At 44.6% G+C, this 22,572-nt stretch overlaps 1 protein-coding gene across 1 annotated transcript in view; it reads left to right on the top strand.

Annotated features, from left to right (window-relative positions):
- The window catches only part of STAG1 (stromal antigen 1), a 2,074,316-nt gene that overhangs the window by 315,752 nt on the left and 1,735,992 nt on the right, over positions 1-22,572 (top strand). Inside the window, 1 exon segment of the mRNA XM_033958034.1 lies at positions 19,833-19,929. Coding sequence (XP_033813925.1) covers positions 19,833-19,929 — 97 coding nt within the window.

Here is a 22,572-nt window from a genome sequence, read left to right on the forward strand (position 1 = left end):
ATCTCCAGTATTGTGTTCTTCCCTTCGGCCTGGCGGCCTCGCCGAGGGTCTTCACGAAGTATCTCATGGTGGTTGCTGCGGCCCTGCGTCTCCACGGCCTACAGGTGATTCCCTACCTCGACGACTGGCTGAGCAAAGCGTCATCTCGCCACGAAGTCCTGTGAGCGACAACTCAAACAATCTTGCTCCTTCAGAGCCTCGGCTTCGAGGTGAACTTTCCCAAGTTCCACCTCTGCCCATCTCAGTCTCTCGAGTTCATCGGAGCGGTCCTGGACACGGTTCGTCTCCGCTCCTTCTTGCCTTGGCCTCGTCAGGAGGCCCTTGTCTGTTTGTGTCGGAGGGTGACCCATCTGTCCTTGGTTCCGGCTCAGCTCATGATGGTCCTCCTAGGTCACATGGCCTCCATGGTTCACGTGACTCCTTTTGCCAGACTTCACCTCCGTATTCCTCAATGGACTCTGGATCGGGATCCTGTCTCTCGACTCATTGTCATGACTCCTTTGTTGAAGCAGTCTCTCCGTTAATGGATGCTCTCCTCCAATCTTTCCAAATGTTTTCTATTCCTTGTTCCTCCTCCATAAAAGGTCCTCATGACGGACTCGTTGGCCTATACTTGGGGAGCCCATCTGTACGGCCTTCGCACTCAAAGTCTCTGGTCCAGTACCTACAGACTTTTGTCACATCAATCTGCTGGAGCTTCAAGCGATCTTCCTCGCCCTGAAAGCTTTTTGTCACCTGCTTTGCGAACGAGTGATGCTGGTCCGCATGGACAACCAGGTCGCCATGCATTATATCAACAAACAGGGGGGCACGGGGTCCCTGTGCCAGGAGGCGCTTCGGCTCTGGGATTGGGCCATCCACTGCAACATATTCCTTCGTGCGCTGTACATTCAGAGTCAGCGGAATTGTCTGGTGGACAAGTTAAGTCGTCTTCTGCAGCCTCACGAGTGGTCTCTCCACTCCGTAACCCTGCGTCAGGTGTTTGCTCGTTGGGGGACTCCGGATGTCGATCTGTTCGCGTCCCCCCTCAATCACAAGTTACCCCGCTTCTGCTCCAGGGTTTACACCCCTCTCAGGATCTAAGCGGATACCTTCCATCTGGATTGTACGAATGAGTTCCTGTATGTCTTCCCTCCGTTCCCTCTGATCCTAAAGACTCTTGTCAGTCTCAAGTCTTCGCATGCCACTATAATTCTGATAGCTCCTCGGTAGCCCCGACAACCTTGGTTCTCCCTTCTGTTGCAACACAGTTCCAGGGAGCCTCTTCCTCTGCCTATTTTTCCTTCTCTGCTTACACAGAGTCATGGTTCTCTGCTTCATCCCAATCTCCAGTCTCTGCACTAAACAGCTTGGTTCCTCGAGACTTAATGCCCTCGTTCGAGCTCTCCCAGCCTGTGCTGGATGTCCTGGAGGCGTCTCGGAAGGAGTCCACTCGCCATTGTTACCATCAGAAGTGGACCCGCTTTTCTTCCTGGTGTACTACTCAATAGCTGGAGCCTCTGTCCACCTCCTTATCTGCTGTCCTGGATTATCTTTTGCACTTGTCTGGCACTGGCCTCAAGTCCTCTTCGGTTCGAGTCCACCTCAGTGCTATCGCAGCTTTTCATCAGCCGATTAACGGGAAGCCCATCTCGGTTCATCCTGTGGTTTCCTGCTTCAGAAAGGCCTTTCCCACGTTCATCCGCCCCTTAAACCTCCTCCGGTGGTTTGGGATCTTAACGTGGTTCTTGCCCAACTGATGAAACCCCTGTTCGAGCCGCTGGTGCGGGCTCACTTGAAGTTTCTTACTTGGAAAGTGGTGTTTCTTATTGCTCTCACTTCTGCCCGTCGGGTCAGTAAGCTTCAGGGCCCTTGTGACGGACCTCACCTTCTCACTATCTTCCATTCACGATAGGTGGTCTCCTCCGTACCCTTCCTAAGTTCTTACCTAAGGTTGTGTCAGAGTTTCACATCAACCAATCCATTGTTCTTCCTGTGTTTTTTCCAAAGCCCCATTCTCACCCTGGAGAGGTGGCTCTGCATTGTCTTGATTGTAAGTGTGCACTGGCCTTCTACTTGAAGTGCACCGCTTCTCATCGTTCTGCTCCCCAGCTGTTCCTCTCTTTCGATTCTAATCACATGGGTCGCTCTGTTTCTAAGCGGACCATTTCTAACTGGTTGGCCGCTTGTATCTCTTTCTGTTACGCTCAAGCTGGTCTCTCCCTGCCGGGTCGAGTTACAGGCCACAAGGTCCGAGCGATGGCGGTGTCTGTTGCTTTCCTCTGCTCGACTCCCATCGAGGCAACCTCGGTTCATACGTTCACCTCGCATTACTGTCTGGATGCTTTCTCCAGGCGTGCTGGCCATTTTGGCCAATCTGTTTTGCAAAATCTTTTTTCCTAAATTTGCCAACTCTCCCTCCATCCCTTTTTAGTTAGCTTGGAGGTCTCCCAAATGTAGAGAATATTCCGCCTGCTTGTCCTGGGATAAAGCACAGTTACTTACCGTAACAGATGTTATCCAGGGACAGCAGGCAGATATTCTCGCAACCCACCCACCTTCCAGTGGTTGGCTTCTTTGCTTGATATTTGAACTGAGGACACGCTGAGGAGACGCATGCCCTAGGCAGGGCGGGAGGGGCATGCACGCATGCGCGGGCCAATTGTAAGCCTGAAGGTCTTCGAGCAAATCTGCTTATGAAAACATCCGCTAGGGGGCTCCGTCGGTGATGTCACCCACATGTAGAGAATATCTGCCTGCTGTCCCTGGCTAATACCTGTTACGGTAAGTAACTGCTTTTTGTTACATCTACTCATGAGTCTGTATATTAGGTGATCAATCCATTTCCGCAAACCGTTTTTTTAGGTGTTTTTTTTTTTTTTTTTAAAGAAGTGTGATATTTACAACTTTCAACACCTCCCACATTACCAGTGGAGTGGAGAGCCCCTTCAATTTTTCCTTCTGCAAACAAACTTTGCAGAGGAATTTTTGATCTGCTCTTATTTTTGGCTTTAAGTTCATTTTTTTCTGAGGCTTTTGTTTCCTGAGACCCCATATTGTGGGATTCTTGTAAATCTGACTTTACTTCGGGACCAGGTTGTTATTTCCAGTCTACCCACAGGACTCTCTGTAGGAAGCCTCAATTTTCAGAGACTTAAACCCACACCCCCCTCTTACCTTATCACTGGCTTCTCTATGATATCAGGTTTTTTTCGTACAAGCCAGGCTGTAGGAGCTTGTCTTTTCTGCTTGTGTTTTATTTGAGTCTTGCGTAATTTCAGTTTTTATGTTTGCAGTTTTCACCCTCTTGCTCCAGAGGTTCCCTGCGGGTACAGCTCTGACTGTGGGAGATCGCAGACCTTTGAAAAAGTCTGCTTCTGTGGGGGTTCACTGTCTGTCTGTACACCCTCCTGGCAGACTTCATATCAGATCGGGGCTCAGGGACCGCTCCCTTGGGAGCTTGCTCATCCCAGGCTCGTCCACTAGTGGGTTGAGTGCAGGCTGCGTGGTTCCATGGAGCCAGACTGCGTTCCTCCACCAGGAGTCTGCACAGCTTATTCGAGGGTGGCAGAGGTACCTGGCTGTGAATGTCTGGCAGGTGGAGCAGTGAGAAGACTTAGAAGTCCAGCTTTCCAGCTCTTTGTGGTAGAGGATATCCCTGTAAGCTGTTTCAGCTCTATATGCAATTTATCTAAACGGCACTCAAATTTTTATATATAAATGTTCTTGTGAGGATCACCAATCAAACTCTCACCAAGATATATATCAAGCTCAGTATATAATAATAATAATTTTTATTTTTATATACCGCCAAAGCCATGAAAAGTTCAAGGTGGTTTACAACAAGAAGCGCTGGACAATCAGAGAAGAGGTCAACAATTCAAAGACATCTATACAATCTTATATAATGGAAGAAATAGAAAGCTCTATAGTTAAGAACATAAGCATTGCCTCTGCCGGGTCAGACCAGGGGTCCATCGTGCCCGGCAGTCCGCTCCCACGGCGGCCCTCCAGGTCCATGACCTGAAAGTGTTCCCTATCTAACCTAAAATGTCCATACCCTATTCGCTCAATGTCCTGTAAGGTAAACCTCTATCTGTACCCTGTTATCCCCTTCACTTCCAGGAAGTCATCCAGTCCCTTTTTGAACCCCAGAATTGTACTCTGTCTTATCACCTCTCCGGGAAGCGCGTTCCAGGTGTCTACCACCCGCTGAGTGAAGAAAAACTTCCTTGCATTCATTATGAATCTGTCTCCTCTCAGTTTTTCTGAATGACCTCTTGTTTTAGTTGTCCCTGCTAGTCTAAAGAATCTGCCCCTCTCCACCTTCTCTATGCCCTTCATGATTTTATAAGTCTGTATCATGTCCCCTCTCAGTCTCCGCTTTTCCAGGGTAAAGAGCCCCAGCCTGTCTAACCGTTCGGCATATGAAAGGTTCTCCATACCCTTTATCATCCTCGTTGCTCTCCTCTGGACCCTCTCGAGTATTGCCATGTCCTTCTTGAGGTATGGCGACCAGTATTGGACGCAGTATTCCAGATGTGGGCGCACCATTGCTCGATACAGTGGCAGGATAACTTCCTTCGTTTTGGTAGTGATACCTTTTTTGATAATGCCCAACATTCTGCTCACTTTTTTTGAGGCCGCTGCACATTGCGCCGCCGGCTTCATTGTGTTATCCACCAATACCCCCAGATCTTTTTCTTGGCTGCCTTCCCCGAGTACCCTTCCTCCCATCGTATAGCTGTACATGGAGTTCCCCTTCCCTATGTGCAAGACCTTACATTTCTCCACATTGAAGCTCATCTGCCATTTTTTTGCCCACTCACTGAGTTTGTTCAGGTCGCTCTGCAGTTCTTTGCATTCCTCAACAGTTCTGACCCTGCTGGAGAGTTTTGTGTCATCCACGAACTTGATAACTTCGCACTTCGTCCCCATTTCTAGATCATTAATAAAAATATTGAACAGCAGTGGTCCCAGCACTGACCCTTGCAGAACACCACTTGTGACCCCTATCCAGTCAGAGTAGTGCCCCTTTACTCCTACCCTCTGCTTCCTGTCCGCCAGCCAATTTTTGATCCATCTGTGCACGTCCCCTTCCACCCCGTGACTCCACAGTTTCTTCAGTAGGCGTTCATGGGGCACCTTGTCGAAGGCTTTTTGGAAATCTAGACATGCAATGTCAACGGGGTCACCTTGGTCCAATTGTTTACTTATCCCCTCAAAGAAATGCAGTAGATTCGTCTGGCATGATAGGCCTTTACAGAAACCATGCTGGCTTGATCTCATCAGATTATTTTTTTCTATATGCTCATTGATATCTTCCCTGATCAGTGATTCGGCCATCTTCCCCGGAACTGAAGTTAAGCTCACCGGTCTGTAGTTTCCCGGGTCGCCTCTCGATCCTTTTTTGAAGATCGGTGTAACATTCGCTATCTTCCAGTCCTCCGGGATTACCCCTGTTCTCAAGGACAGGTTGCAAATATGCTGCAGTAACTCTGCTGTTTCATCTCTGAGCTCTTTCAGTATTCTCGGGTGGATCCCGTCTGGGCCCGGAGCTTTGTCAGTTTTTAATCTATTTATCTGCCTGAGAACATCTTCGACGCTTACCTCCATGCATGTAAATTTCCCCTCTTGATCTCCCCTGAAGATTTTTTACGGTTCTGGTACACTGGATGTGTCTTCTAATGTAAAGACTGACGAGAAGAACTTGTTTAGCCTACCAGCCACCTCTTTTTCCTCTTTCACCACTCCCTTCCGGTCACCCTCATCCAGGGGTCCCACCTCCTCCCTCGCTGGCTGTTTCCCTTTCACATATCGGAAAAATGGTTTGAAATTTCTTGCTTCCTTGGCCAGTCTCTCTACCCTTTCTTGGCTTTCCTGACTACTCGGTGACATTCTTTTTGATGCTGCCTGTGCTCTCTCCAATTTCCTTCGGTTTTGTCTTTTTTCCACTTCCGAAATGATTTTTTCTTGTCTCCTATCACTTTCTTTACTTCACTGGTTATCCATGCAGGGTCCTTCGTCTGATTCTTTTTGGATCCTTTCCTAAATCTTGATATATATAGGTTTTGCGCCTTGTTTACAGTGTCCTTGAATAGGGACCAGGCTTGCTCCACAATCCGAGTTTCCTTGGAGCTGTTTCTGAGCTTCTTTCTCACCATTTGTCTCATGGCATCATAGTTCCCTTTCTTGAAGTTAAACGTTGTTGCCTTGGTTCTCTTTCCCTTAGGCTAAGGTTAATGGTTGAATTTGCAGTGCTTTAAAATTCTTAGTTTACAAATCGATTGAACAAACTCGTTTTTATCAATTTTCTAAAATTGAGGTAGGTTGAGGAGTGCATGATATCAGACCACTGAATATTGATTCCACTGAATGTTGATTCAGTGGTCTGATATGTTGGTGTAAAGCTTGCTAAGGGATGATAAGCCTTGAAAAAACCTTCTGTATGTGAAACATGTTGGCTCCTATTTCCCTGAAAAAAAAGACCACAATTAAAAGCTAAGTACCCTTGAAGTATGCTGGAAGGGTTGTTAAATAAAAAAATGGCTTGATAAAAACCGACTAGCATTAAATATTAAAAAAACCCAAAACAATGCTATTCACCTAGAAAAAGGATATATCTCTTTAAGCTCCAATTTTATTTTAGACAATTCCCCACTTGAAATTATTTCTTCGCTAAAAATTTTGGGCATCATCGTTGAAGATAAACTTTCATTTCATGAAAACATAGGGCACACAATTAAATCATGTTTCTTTAAATTACGCATGATACGCTCTATAGCTAAATTTCTTGAACCTAAGTCTATTAATATACTTATTCACTCTCTGATCATCTCCAAAATTGACTACTGTAACTCACTTTTCTTTAATATTTTACAAAAGAAAAAAAAAGGTTGCAAATTATTCAGAATACGGCAATTAAATTAATACATAAGGCAAAAAAATTTGACCATGTTACACCTCTAATGATTGATTCACATTGGCTACCAATTAGCCATCGAATCACATTCAAAATACTTCTTTTAGTTTTCAAAGCCCTAACTTATAAGGAACAGCAGTTTATTACACGGATGCTTATTCCATACACTGCAGCCAGAACTCTTCGATCATCCTCCAATAATTTATTAACAGTTCCATCTTTGAAAATAATCGGGACCAGAAGACAGGATATGTTCTCGGTCACAGCACCTCTTCTATGGAACTTCATTCCTCAATATATTAGAAATGATAAAGATCTTGCCTCTTTTAAAAAATCCCTAAAAACTTATCTCTTCAAAGATGCTTTTAATCTATGATTTATTTAACCAAAACTTCCTTTTAACTTGTTATTTTAAAGTCCTATTTCCCTTATGTTATTTTCCTTTATATGTTCCTTAACTTTTGAAATGAAATTGTAACTTCTCCCTTCTTTCCTCCCTATTCATGTATTGTCTTTTTTGTAGTTTGTTATTTATTTATTATTGTATTACTTGTTATTTTTTAAAATTGTATTGTACATCGCTTAGGAAATTAAATAGGCGATTCATCAAGAATTAATAAAACTTGAAACTTAAATAAAAATTTTAAAGTAAAGTTTGTTAGTAAAAATTGATAGCGGTTCCAGTGAGGAGTTAGTACATAAAGCCTAGAGCAGTGAAAACTTTTGAGCCCAGGTGGTACTTCTAAGTTGCTGGGGATTATACATTGGAGGTGAGTAATTTGAGATATATACTGAGCTTGGCATATATCTTGGTGAGTGTTTTCCTATTCAGCATATGTAACTGTGAGTACAGGCTGACAGCCTGAAGCAGCGACTTTTTTTTTTTTTTTGGGGGGGGAGGGGGCTCTCAGAAAGGGGTTTTTAGTGGTTTCCCTGCATGTCCTACCCCCCACCCCTAAAATCTTAAAATCACCATTTTTGAGGGCTCCCTATGTTTTTCCCAGGCAATTTTTTTAGTGAAAATCGGCACCCACAATGGCCATATTGGATTTTTCCTGATTTGATTTTAAAGCTATTTTTCATACTTGCCAGCTTCGTTTTTGCAAGAAAACCACATAGATGGTCTCCCCAGTGCAGTGGATGTGATGGATGCATGCTTTATTTGCAGCAGATGGCTGTCGGATGCACAGCCGTGTTCCATGTGAGCTGTAGCCCGCAAGGTGTGTAAGGCTTGTCCAGATCCAATTACTTCGAATTCTGAAGAATGTCTTCTTACACCTTTTGTCCCGACTCCTGTGAAAATGGCGTCGGGGGGCTTTGGGGAATGCACAGGCAATGCTATGGCGAAATGCAAGTGCATCTCGGGAGAAAAACGTATATCCTCCAAACATTCTAAAACCGGACTGCAGGGGTCGGCTCCCCCATGGAATTTGGGTTTACCCCAGATTTTTGATGTTTCAGGCATACTTGGCTAAAAAGTCTCTGCCTGTCTCCCACCTTCCTCATTGCTGGCTGTAGGGACCCATGATTCTTTGGACCAGGGCCTTTTCTTTTTCCTCCCTTTGGAAGTGCTGGTAGATAAGCTGGTAGTATCCCCAGTTGCGCCAGATAAGCTTACACAGGGGGGCACCACAGCCGCAGATGTGGCAGATTTGGCGGATCTCCAGGATCCAGATCAGTGTGAAGCCCCGGATCTAGGGGAGGATCCCATTGTAAGCAGATTTTTCAGACATGCTCATCTTGTAGATTTGATCTCTGAGTCTGTCCTGGAATTAAAGCTGCAGTTTGAGCAGCTGTCACTGCGAAATGTTCCCTCATGAGTTACCAGAAGCCGCAATCCGCCTCTTTTCCTGAGCATCCTGACCTAGTTTTGATTTTTACGGATATTTGGGAAGCGCCTGAGGTTCTCTTGAAATGTGCTCAAGCAATGTCTTGGTTTTATCCCATGGCAGATGCCTTTAACAAGTGCTTTGCTTCCCCAAATGTGGATTCCTGGGTGGTGCAGGTCACCAAGTGCACTTCTCTCCCCAGTGATGTGGGAGTGGTTCAGGACCAACGTGTGGATTTCATCCTTAAGCGTCTGTTTGATTCGGTGGCCTCTTTTGTGGCCCAGGCATGCCATTCTAAGCTCTGCCATAATCCTGACATGATATTGCTTTGTGACTTGGATTTCCTATTCTTGTATGGTATTTTGAAAGTCTTTGCTAAGCTTTCCGCCTATTCTGTTTCAGCTTGCATGATCTCTGGATCCGGCATTGGTCTGGTGATTTGTCTTCTAAAGTGACCTTGAGCTGCTTGCCCTTTAAGGGACAGCTGCTGTTTGACCAGTGTCTGGATGACAGCACAGCCAGTATGCAGGATCTCAGGCCCAAGTCGTTGCCTGCGAATAGATCCCGCCCTTACAAGGTTTTCGGGTGCTTTAATTTTTGTCCCTTCAGATCTCTCGGCTTACTCAGGCCCTCCAGTTGGCCAGTGATCTTCCTCATCTGCCAGACTGTATTTTGACAGTTCTCGACACTAGCCATCCACAGGGAGGAGTCTGGAAGCTCCTGAAAAGAAATAATTCTGACACCAGTCTGGTGTTGTCCTCCCCTCTCCCCCGTGCATCGGGGGTGATTGTCGGCCTTTCTGGCGGAATGGCAGGCTATTACCTCTGATCGCTGGCTCTTGGAGGTTCTCAGGGACGGCTACAAACTGGCACTTCTCTGTCCTCTGACCAAGTATTTTCTGGATTCACCTGCGGGTCACCCCGAGAAGGCAGCTCGGGTACAGGCCACAGTCCACATATTACTCAATATTGCAGCAATAGAGCCCATTCCAGAGCAAGATTCGGGCTCTGGGAGATACTCAGTATACTTTATTGTTTCAAAGACAGACTCCGATAGACTGATTTTGGACCTCAAGGCAGTCAGTGCTACACTGAAAGTGCCCCGCTTCTGCATGGAGATGGTATTCTCAGTGATAGCCTCAGTGGCGCTGGGAGAGTTCCTAGCTTCCCTAGATCTAATGGAGGTATATCTCACATTTCCATTTTTTCAGACCATTGGAAATAACTGAGGTTCCACGTCTTGGAGCAACATTTCCAGTTTGCTGTGATGCCCTTTGGGTTGGTGACGGCACCCAGGACCTTCACCAAAGTGATGGTGACCCATCTTCGCACCCTCGGTGTCCTGGTTCACCCATATCTGAACGACTGGTTGATCAGAGCTCCCTCAGAGTCTGAGGGGCATCAGGCAGTAAAGTTGCTGAAGTACCTTTGCTGGGTGATCAATTTCAGGAAGAGTCACCTCGAGCCAATGCAGGATTTGGAATACCTGAGAGTTGAACAAAGTGTTCTTGTCTGTGTCCCTTCAGGAGAAGCTTCGAATGGTATCAGAGAAACTTTCTGGCTACTCTGGTCCCAATGACATGGCAGTACCTCCAGATTCTGGGGACCATGGTGGTCCTTTGGGCTGGAGCCCTTCTGCAGCCACTGTAGGATGCTCTCAAGTTTATTAAAAATTTGATATACCACCTTATCATGAATTTCAAGGTGGTTGTAAAATTAAAAATTAGGGTAATACATATAGTATATCAAAACAATTAACAAACTAAATATCTGGACAATTTTTAAAAAGATTTAACAAACAGGTACAAAAGGGAAAAGGGAGAACTACAATGTAATGTTAGGAAAGAGAACAAGTTAGGAAAAAAAACAAGGGGGTGGCGTAACAACATGTAAGTCCACAAGAAAAGGACCAAGAAAAGTTTAAAAATCCTTATGGCAGTCAAATTTGAAAAGCGTCCTCAAAAAGGAACGTCTTAAGCGAAGATTTGAATTTCTTGAGTGTTGTTATCTCTCTTAATGAGTTCGGAGCTGAATTCCAAAGGGTGGGAGCAACCATGGGGAAAATAGTATTTCTCCTAGTGTTGTTATGGCTCAGTGATGGAATGACTATTAAATTTTGGTTAGAGGATCGAAGGGTGCGTGATGAAGTCTATTGATAAATTCAGGTTGAGCTGATTTTCTAGTTTTAAAAGTCAATAGTTGTGTTTCATATGTAACTTGATGATTGACAGGTAGCCAATGAGCTTTAATTAGAAGAGGAGTTACATGGTCACATTTATTGGCCTTATAAATGATTTTTACAGCAGTATTCTGAACTATCTGTAGGTGTCTTAGTTCTTTCTTGGTGATTCCATGGTATAAAGCTTTTCTGTAGTCCAAAAAGGAAATGACCAGAGAATGAAGAGTGTTTAAAGCAGAGTGGTCGAGGAGTTTAAGGAGCGAATCATTCTTAGATGGTAGAAACATTTTCGAACAACTGTGTTTATGAAAGGTGAGGTTGTCATCAAAAGTGATTCCTAAGAGCTTAATAGTATGAACTGTCTGTATCAAAATAGATTTGAGTTTAATGGGAGAGATTAACGAATGGCCTTTCTTAATTGGAAAAATCATTGTTTTAGTTTTATTGACATTTACAGCCTCTTTTACAAGTCGCGCTAATGGCTCCGAAGCCCATAGAGATTTAAAGGGCTTTGGGGTTGTGTAAAAGAGGCCGTAAGTGACAACATGCTAGAATTCAACTTGTCATATATTTTATCAAGCTTTTGATTAATAATAGAGATGCTTGCTGGATTATCCAGGTTAATAGGGTGGGTTAGCTGGATATCATCAGCCTAGGCATAAATAGTAAAGCCAATTGATTGCCCGAGAGTGATCAGAAGGGCCAAAAATATATTAAAGAAAACAGGAGAGAGTACTGAGCCCTATGGTATACCAAAGTCATTTGAAAATGAGTTTGAAAAGAAGCCATTAAATGAAACCTTAGAGGTTCGACCCTGAAAATAAGAGATAAACCAATTGAGAATTTGGCTGGAGTCCACAGTGGGATCTGTTACATGCTGCCTTGGTCGACGGTGGCACGGAATAGTCTTTCCTGGTGGCTACGACCTCTCTCGCTCTCCAGGGGCATTACCCTCCGGATTTCAGATTGAGTGATTCTGTCTATAGTCACCGAGGCGCAAAATCTATATATACCGCGTATCAACAAAGGATCCAAGAGGAAAAGGAACAGGCGAGGCTCACTGTAGAGGTGAAGGAAGCGATCAGAGACAAGAAGACTTCATTTAAGGAATGGAAAAGGTAAAAAACGGACACTGGAAAAAACTGGACATTGGAAAAAACTGGAAAAAGCACAAACAATATCAAAGCAGGTGCCATATGGCGGTAATAGGGGCCAAAAGAGACTATGAGGAAAAAATAGCCAAGGAGGCAAAAAAACTTCAAGCTGTTCTTTCGATATATTAAGGGGAAATGATCTGCGAAGGAAGTGGTGGGGCTGTTGGATGACCGTGGAATAAAGGGAGCACTAAAGGAGGACAAAGCCATCGCTTACAAACTGAACACATTTTTTGCGTCATGGGGCGATGGAGGGGACGGCGGGGACGGGGCGGTGAAGAGGATGGTGGTCCAGGGACGGGGCAGTGACGGGGACAGAATTTTTCCCTGTGTCATTCTCTATACAATATACCAGAAGCCGACAGGCTATACACAGGAAACGAAGATGGGAAACTGACAGGGTTGACGGTCAGTCTAGAAGAGGTATGCAGGCAGATTGATAGGCTTAAAAACGTGAGTCGGATCCAAAATGAAAATTCTCTACCTCTTCTCACAAGAGTTTAATATCTTCCTATTAAATCTCAAGATCCTAAACAAAAAAGATGATGATGGAAAACCGCAGGATGATCTTTTGGATGTTTCCGCTTGATTGGAACAATCAGATAGAGAAGTAGCTATCTCAGCCACTCTCTTATTGACTGTAGCTTTAGCTCCAGACAAGGATTGAGTCCTTAAACTTTTCTTCAAAAACAGATCTAAGGACTTCCTGGGCTTCCATATTTCAGATATTTCCTGACATACTCTAGAGAGACTCTAGAAAAGAAGAAGGGAATTTCTAATTTTTGAAACTCAGATAGGGGGTCTTTTCTTTCTCAGATACCCTTGCAAATGTGTTATTAGATACCGTTCTTTAAAATATGTGTTTGTAGACCCAGCTCATTTGATTAGTTTTCTTTTTCTGAAGCGCCTGGAGAATGAAGAAACAACTGCACCTAAGTAATAATTAGCTCTCTTCCAGCAGTAGATTGAGTGATTCCGTTTTGGTGAATATGTTAATTTAAACTACTCTTTTCTTAAGTCTTGGATTCAAAAGCTTGAGGACTGATGTGTGATTAAGCTAAGTTGATTATTTTCTTGTTAAGTATAGATTTATTTTCAGGATTGAAAGTAAACTTAAATATTATGCTGTCTTGATCACACTTTCTGCACAAGATGTTATGCTTGGAATATAATCGGAAATCTTATAAATAAATAAATAAAGGAAAAAAGATAGACTTAAAAACAATAAATCCCTGGGACCAGATGATATCCATCCGAGGGTAATAAAGGAACTGAAAGGAGTTATAGCTGAACTGCTCCAATTGCCAATCTGTCGATCAAATCAGAAAGGATTCCAGAAGACTGGAAAGTGGCAAATGTTACGCCAATCTTCAAGAAAGGTTCGAGGGAAGATCCGGGAAACTACAGACCGGTAAGTCTGACCTCGGTACCGGGAAAGATGGTAGAGGCACTGATAAAAGGACCGCATCATTGATCACCTTGATGGACACAATCTGATGAGGACCAGCCAGCACGGTTTCAGCAAAGGAAGATCTTGCTTGATGAACTTACTACACTTCTTCGAGGGAGTAAATAGGCAGATAGACAAGGGTGACCCAGTCGACATTGTATATCTGGATTTTCAGAAGGCATTTGACAAGGTCCCGCATGAACGACTACTTTGAAAAATTGCGAGCCATGGAATCGAGAGTGAAATACTCAAGTGGATTAAAAACTGGTTGGTGGATAGGAAACAGAGAGTGGGGGTAAATGGACAATACTCGGACTGGAAAAGCATCACGAGTGGAGTGGCGCAGGGTTCGGTGCTTGGGCCCGTGCTCGTCAACATATTTATAAACAACCTGTAAATTGCTACGATGAGCGAAGAGATTAAATTTGCAGATGATACAAAGTTATTCAGAGCAGTGAAGACGCAGAAGGATTGAGAAGACATGCAACGTGACATAAACATGCTCAAGAAATGGGCCATGACATGGCTAATGAGGTTTAACATGGATAAGTGTAAGGTGATGCATGTCGGTAACAAAAATCTTATACACGAATACAGGATATCCGGTGCAGTACTCGGAGAGACACCCTTCCCCCCCCCAGGAAAGAAACTTGAGAGTACTGGTAGACAAGTCAATGAAGCCGTCCGCGCAATGTGCGGCGGCAGTGGTAAAAAGGGCAAACAGAATGCTAGGAATGATTTAAGAAGGGGATCACAAACAGATCGGAGAAGGTAGTCATGACACTGTATCATGACGCTGTACCAGGCCATGGTACGCCCCCACCTGGAATACTGTGTCCAGCACTGGTCGCCGTACATGAAGAAGGACATAGTAGTACTCAAAAGGGTCCAGAAAAGAGCAACTAAAATGGTTAAGGGGCTGGAGGAGTTGTCGTACAGCGAGAGATTAGAGAAACTGGGCCTCTTCTCTCTTGAAAATAGGAGACTGAGAGGGGACATGATTGAAACATTCAAGATAATGAAGGGCATAGACTTAGTAGATAAAGACAGGTTGTTTACCATCTCCAAGGTAGAGAGAACGAGAGGGCACTCTCTAAAGTTAAAAGGGGATAGATTCTGTACAAACGTATGGAAGTTCTTCTTCACCCAGAGAGTGGTAGAAATCTGGAACGCTCTTCTGGAGGCTGTTATAGGGGAAAACACCTTCCAGGGTTTCAAGACAAAGTTGGACAAGTTCATGCTAAACCGGTGAGACTGGACTCATTTGGAGCACTGGTCTTGACCTTGGGGCCGCCGCATGAGCAGACTGCTGTGCAGGATGGACCATTGGTCTGATCCAGCAGCAGCAATTCTTATGTTCTATGGTGGCTCATGTCACCAAGTGGCTCAAGTCCCTAGTGATGGAGGAGTGATGCTAAAGGATGCACAGAATTGCATGGTGGGACATGGTCTTGGTGAAATAGTTTGAAGTGCTTTCTTTTGAGCATCAAAGCAGCAGCTTCGTAGTTTGCTGCACGGGCCTATCACTTGAGAATGCGAAGGGTGCCCTCGACAGAGGAGGATGTTTGCCCTACCTGGTGCTGGAAGGAGTGGATTATGTGGCGGATGCCTTATATGACCTTAGGGTCCTGGGCATGGTCTTGGCTTATGCAGTTTACTTGCTGGATTCTCTGGATCAGACAGTAGGTCGGTGACTCTGCTTCTAAAACAACCTTAAGCAGGCTGCCCTTCAAAGGACAGATGCTTTTTGGTAAGAGCCTAGACGAGCTCGTGGCTAGTGTAGCAGATCGTTGCTCTAAATTGCTACTGGTTCCCACTTATCCTTCAACTCAGTGTCAAGTAACCCATTCCCCTGCAGATTTTCCCCAACTCTTCTGACTCAGAATAAGGTGTCCCTCCTTCACCCCAATTTAAGTTCACTGATCTCACAGCCTGGTTCCTCATTCCCAAAGAATAGATCAACTCCATTTTTCTGCTCCAGTGTCAGCTATAATAGATGCTTCCAGAAAACCATCTATACAGTGCTGTTACCATTTCAGATGAACACTGTTTACCCTCTGGTGTCACCAGTAAACATTACTTCCAGAGATGTGTCTTCTGTCATCAGTTCTGGATTATCTCTTGCATCTATCTAACTCCCTGGATTTATTTCTGGATTCTCCAACCAGAAGGCTTAGAAAGGTGTCAAAGGATCTGAGCAACACTGCAGCGGCTCTTGGTTTTAAAAGTTTTACTCTGTAACTTCAGGAGGGTCCCCTAGTCTTTGCAAATCTTGATGCAGTAAAAAATCGGTCAACTTGTACACGTTCTATACCACTCAGGATTTTGTAGACTTTGATCATATCTCCCCTCAACTGTCTCTCTTCCAAGATGAAGAACCCTAACCTCTTTAGTCTTTCCTCATATGAGAGGAATTCCATCCCCTTTATCATCTTGGCCACTCTTCTTTGAGCCTTTTCTAGTTCTAAACTTATCTTCCCAATTTCTATTAAGGGTACCACTTTACAGACGATAAGTAACATCAGAATTTTGGGGGTTATCTTTGATGATAAACTAACCTATCATAATCACATCAGCAATATTGTTAAATCCACTTTTTTTAGACTTCGTCAAATCTGATTAGTATCTTAATTTCTATGTCCGAAATCTCTTAACATATTTATTCATTCATTGGTTATCTCAAAAATCGATTATTGTAATGCCCTATTCAAGAGAATAGCCCAAAATGAAATTAGACGTCTACAGATTATGCTTTGATAAAACTGATAATGAAAGCTAAGATATTTGATCATGTCACTCCCCTCCTTAAGAAAGTATACTGGCTCCCAGTCGCACATCGTATACACTATAAACTAAGCCTGCTTACCTTTAAGTCCCTGTTATATAAAACCACGGCTTTCATTTACAAATCTTTGATCCCCTATACTCCAACCAGATTACTCAGATCTATTGATCAACATTTATTAGTCATTCCTTCACTCAAAATTATTAATACACGGCGGCATTTTATTTTCTCTGTTACGGCTCCGCAAATATGGAACTCCCTCCCCATTTACTTAAGAGAAGAAAACAATCTAGATAAATTTAAGAGCAAATTAAAAAGTTTTCTTTTCAGGGATGCCTTTGATACCTAAAACAGTCTAATTGGGAGTTCCATTCCATCTTTATAACCTCTTTAAGGTTCATTGTTTATTCCTTCCCTATTGTTTTTTACCATAATTGTTCTCTTTTCTATCAGCAATATGTAGTTCTTACCCAACCTTTCCTTTCGTTTCAACATATTCATACTGTTAGTCCTTATCATGTTATGCATATACAGTCTGTTTAATCTGTCTGTGTTGATGCCCTTTTAATTGTATATATTTTTATAATATGTGCATCGCTTAGAAATTTGAGTAAGCGATTACCGTATTTTCACGCAAATAACGCGCACCCGTGTAAAACGCGCACACGGGTATAGCGCGCAGAAATCACGATGATATGTACAAAAACTTTTGTATACCGCGCTCACGGGTATACTGCGCATGATGCCCGACGCTCCTTTCGCCCGCCCTGACTCTCCGTTCACCCCCCCTGACTTCCGTGCACTGCCCTGACTTTCCGTGCGCTGTCCCGACTCTCCGTTCACCCCCCTGACTTCTGTGCACTGCCCTGACTTTCCGTGCGCTGTCCCGACTCTCCGTTCACCCCCCCTGACTTCCGTGCACTGCCCTGACTTTCCGTGCGCTGTCCCGACTCTCCGTTCACCCCCCCTGACTTTCCGTGCACTGTCCCCCCTTGAAGTCCTGTCCCCCCTTGAAGGTCTGTCCCCATCCTGAAAGCCTGATGCCCCCCCCCGACGTCCGATACATCCCCCCCCCCGGCAGGACCACTCGCACCCCCACCCCGACGGACCGCCGACTCCCCAACAATATCGGGCCAGGAGGGAGCCCAAACCCTCCTGGCCACGGCGACCCCCTAACCCCACCCCGCACTACATTACGGGCAGGAGGGATCCCAGGCCCTCCTGCCCTCGACGCAAACCCCCCTCCCTCCAACGACCGACCCCCCCCAAGAACCTCCGACCGCACCCCCAGCCGACCCGCGACCCCCTGGCCGACCCCCACGACCCCCCCACCCCCCTTCCCCGTACCTTTGGTAGTTGGCCGGACAGACGGGAGCCAAACCCGCCTGTCCGGCAAGCAGCCAACGAAGGAATGAGGCCGGATTGGCCCATCCGTCCTAAGCTCCGCCTACTTGTGGGGCCTAAGGCGGTGGGCCAATCAGAATAGGCCCTGGAGCCTTAGGTCCCACCTGGGGGCGCGGCCTGAGGCACATGGTCGGGTTGGGCCCATGTGCCTCAGGCCGCGCCCCCAGGTGGGACCTAAGGCTCCAGGCCTATTCTGATTGGTCCCACGCGCCTTAGGCCCCACCAGTAGGCGGAGGCTGCTTTAGGACGGATGGGCCAATCCGGCCTCATTCCTTCGTTGGCTGCACTGCGGACAGGTGGGTTTGGCTCCCGTCTGTCCGGCCAACTACCAAAGGTACGGGGAAAGGGGGGTGGGGGGGGTCGTGGGGGTCAGCCAGGGGGGCGTCGCGGGTCGGCTGGGGGGCGGTCGGAGGTTCTTGGGGGGGGGGCGGTCGTTGGGGGGGGGGGGGGTTTGCGTCGAGGGCAGGAGGGCCTGGAGATCCCTCCTGCCCCGTAATGTAGTGCGGGGTGGGTTAGGGGTCGCCGTGGCCAGGAGGGTTTGGGCTCCCTTCTGGCCCGATATTGTCGGGAAGTCGGTGGTCCTTCGGGGTGGGGGTGCGAGTGGTCCTGCCGGGGGGGGATGTATCGGACGTCGGGGAGTACGGCCGGGCAAGAGGGCTTGGGCTCCTCTTGCTCCGATCGTGGATGCGGGTGCGGGTGGGAGCGCGTGCGAGCGGTCGTTCGGGGTGGGGGTGCGAGTGGTCCTGCCGGGGGGGATGTATCGGACGTCGGGGAGTCGGCCGGGCAAGAGGGCTTGGGCTCCCTCTTGCTCCGATCGTGGATGCGGGTGCGGGTGGGAGCGCGTGCGAGCGGTCGTTCGGGGTGGGGGTGCGAGCGGTCCTGCTGGGGGGGTGAATCGGGCGTCGGGCGGGGTGGGAACTATGTTTAAAAACTTTTGTATACCGCGCTCACGCATATAACGCGCGAGGGGTATGCGCGGTAGGTAAAAACGCGTATAACGCGCGCGTTATATGCGTGAAAATACGGTAATCAAAATATAATAAACTTGAAACTTGCCGCTATATCTTTTTTGAGATAGACCAGAATTGAACGCAATACTCAAAGTGAGGTCACACCATTGAGTGATACATAGGCATTATAACATTCTTAGTCTTGTTTACCATCCCTTTTCTAATAATTCCTAGCATCTTGTTTGCTTTTTTTGGCTGCCACTACACATTGGGTGAAAGGTTTCAGCGTATTGTCTACGATGAAATCCAGATTTTTTTTCTTTTTTTTTAATGCTGACCCCCAAGGTGGACCCTAGCATCTGGTAATTATGATTTGAATTATTCTTCCCAATGTGCATCACTTTGCATTTGTTCATATTAAATTTCATCTGCCATTTGGACGCCCAGTCTTTCATTTTCCTAAGATTTTCCTGCAGTTTTTTACAGTCCGCATGTGTTTTAACAACTTTGAACAGTTTAGTGTCATCTGCAAATTTAATCACCTCACTTGTAGTTCCAGTTTCCAGATAACTTATAAATAAGTTTAATAGCACAGGTCCGAGTACAGCTCCATTTAACCCTACCCTCTGTTTTCTGTCTGATAACCAATTCTTAATCCACAATTGAACATTGCCTCCTATCCCTTGACTCTTTAATTTTCTCAGGAGCATCTCATGAGGAACTTTGTCAAAAGCTTTCTGGAAATCTAGATACACTACAACAATCAGCTCACTTTTTTAAATCATTGTTCTTTTGTCATGATTTACAGAGCAGAACAGAAATGTGTGTTACCTTGTGGAAAGTTTCCCGTGCCCTTCTTTCTCTTTTCTTCTGTTTCAGTGGTTTTCAATTGCTTTGTTACTAACTAAAGAGGGAGCTTTTCTCCGCTTGTGAAGGGGAGGAGTTGAGAGATATGAGTGTCACCCTTCTGCAAAGTTTGTGAGTATGGGAGGACAACAGCTTTAGTATAGAATTGTATGTCTTCCGACAGAAAGAAGATTACTGAAGTAAGAACCTAATCTTCCAATAAATCACACTTTGTAGAAAGTTATGAGTAAACTGTTGAGGCTCTTAGATGTCATGCAAAACTGATTTTTGTTTGCAAAAATATCTGATTATGCCATACTTTTTTCCTTGAATAGTCTGTAGTTGATGACTGGATTGAATCTTATAAACAAGACAGAGACATTGCGCTTCTGGATTTAATAAACTTCTTTATCCAGTGCTCGGGATGTAAAGGTATGAAAATTAGAATCAATTTAAAAATTGATTCCAGTAGTTTGTTATTTTAGCATAGTACTGCTCATATATTGAATACATTAGGATGTCTTCAAATGAAAATGTACTTATTCATTTTGTGTATGTCATTTTGCTATGGGATCATATACTTGAATTAAATAAATCGGGAGTCCTACTTCTTGAAACTAGATTCTCAAAAAGTTTTCAGTCTCAATATTAGCACCAAAGGATCACATATAATATATCAAATAATTCTAATAATCTAAATAATAATGATTAAAGGTGCTCAGTGCAAACTTATTTACCATAAATTCTGGTAGCAAACATTGGTAAGGAAGTCTTAAAACATCATTGCACCTTCCCTAACTGCCTCCATTTAAATATTATAAGTGCAAGAAAATTTTTGCTCGTTCCAAATCCTTCGTTGTTCACCAAGTCCTTTACCACAAGTATTCCATATAAGTGCAGTGCTCCAGAGTGCTAGCGAATGTAATGTTCCAAAAAAATTGTTCAAAAATTTTTTCTATCAATATTTTACTTTTGTTCTTTCATTAACTGTTGCCGATCATCCAGAATGTATTGTAAACTGTTCTCTTTCTCTTTAGCAATAGGGCCAACTATATGAAAAGTGTTTGAATTATTTTTTTTGTTTCCTAATTAGTGTACACATCAATAGCTCCTGTAAAAATTAACATAAATATACTGCATTATATATATTATCCCAGGACAAGCAGGCAAGTATTCTCACAAGTGGGTGATGTGATCCAACGGAGCCCACGATGCAGACGCCTCACAAGCAGACTTGCTTGAAGAAACTCGAAGTTTCGAGTCACCCGCACCGCACATGCACGAGTGCCTTCCCGCCCAGCGCAGGGCGCGTATCCTCAGTTCTTACTTTTCCGCGGAGCCGAGAAGTCCGTCTTCGACTCTGCATGAAATGCTTTCACTTGTGCCTTCTTTTTTTTTTTTTTTTAATTCTTTATTTATTAGATTATTCATTACAATATCTTTGTAACAAACATGCATGAATGAACACAAAAAGTACAAATGTAAATTCCCTGACGGGAATTAACATAATATATAAGGAAACTAATTCAACCATATCCTAGTCCACATTAAAGCTGATCGCCAGTACAAATAAAACATCAAAGCAAATCTTTCTATCTACTATCTAGGAACAGGCAAATGGCTATTATATATATTATTCATCATCCTCCAAAAATAAACTGAATATTAGGAATTAAACTTTCAACAAAGGTTTCTCTTTGATAAAATCTTCCACCTGGGCTGGATCAAAAAACACATATTTATCATTTCCATATGAAATCAGGCATTTACATGGAAATTTTAAAAAGAAAGTAGCTCCGACTGCCAAAACCTTTGGCTTTAGCTGAAGGAACTGTTTCCATCTAAACTGGGTTTGTCTAGAGACATCTGGAAAAATTATCACCCGTTGACCACAAAACATCTCTTGCTTTTTCAGGAAATATAAATTCAAAATATCTTGTTCTTCACAAACTCTGTCTTAAAGGTCACGAGAAGAGTTGCTCGTTCTTCTCAATTATGTCTTTAGATGACTCCAAGAACTGTGATACATTCAGGCTCTCAGGTGATACTATTCTATCCATTCCACCTTCCATCTACCTTTTCTTTGGAATCTCTTGAGATGTAATATAATAATTATCGACCTCAAAGGTCTCCACTTTATTATAATGTAATATCTCCCTCAAATACATTCTCAAGAGTTCCATTGAAGAAAGGTAATGTGTGGTTGGAAAATTAAACAGGCGAAGATCTTAACTCTAATAGCATTTTCCATTTTTTCTAATTTAGCATGTAACATCATACTATCCTTTATATTAGAAACAGCACTAGCTTGTAAATTACCTACTGCCTGATCTAACTTTCAACCTTTACAGCTGTTTCTCCCAATTTTATTATTTTGTTCTTTAATTTTCACAGTTACATCAGATGAAAATTGACATAAGTTCAAAACGGTTTTTTGTAAAGATGACTCTATTACTGTTAATACTAATGCCAAACATCATTTAGAGTGATCACTTTATCCCTGGGAGAGCTTCCGAGCTTTGCCCAGTAATCAATCTGCACTGGGGTTAGTTCTTTAGTTTGCCCCAGGGACTGTCCTGAAACCTCCAGACCAGATAAAGACAATGATTGAGGGGAAGAAGAAGTTATTCCTTCCTTAAAAGGGGAAGGAGATTCTTCTAACCGTAAGGAATATGATGGTTGAGGAGGTGGTGTTGGTTCCCCAGAAGATAAGGAGACAGCTTGAATATTAAAAGTTACCTGTTCCTCAACAGGAGGCAAGGTAGGAACCACAAGATGGCGATCCATTGGGCCTGTTGTTACAGCAGATGGTATTGCTTTAGCTTTCCTCTTACCCATGCTGAAGAATCGGTAGTCCTGCTCCCTGCTCCTCTTAGGCTCCGAAGGGGCTCAAAAGGGGCTAGCCCCTTTAGCCACGCCCCTTCGGCTCACGACCCGGGGCTCGCAACCGCGGGCCGCGTACCGCGGCTGTTCGGGGGTTTAAGGCTCCTTCTCCAAGGACCCTCCCAGCTGGCTGGGTCGGGCAGCAGCGGGACTGCCTGTCCCGATGTTTCAGAGTGCAACAAGCACTAGCGA

This window comes from Geotrypetes seraphini, chromosome 9 (genome assembly GCF_902459505.1).
Source record: "Geotrypetes seraphini chromosome 9, aGeoSer1.1, whole genome shotgun sequence".
NCBI lineage: Eukaryota > Metazoa > Chordata > Amphibia > Gymnophiona > Dermophiidae > Geotrypetes > Geotrypetes seraphini.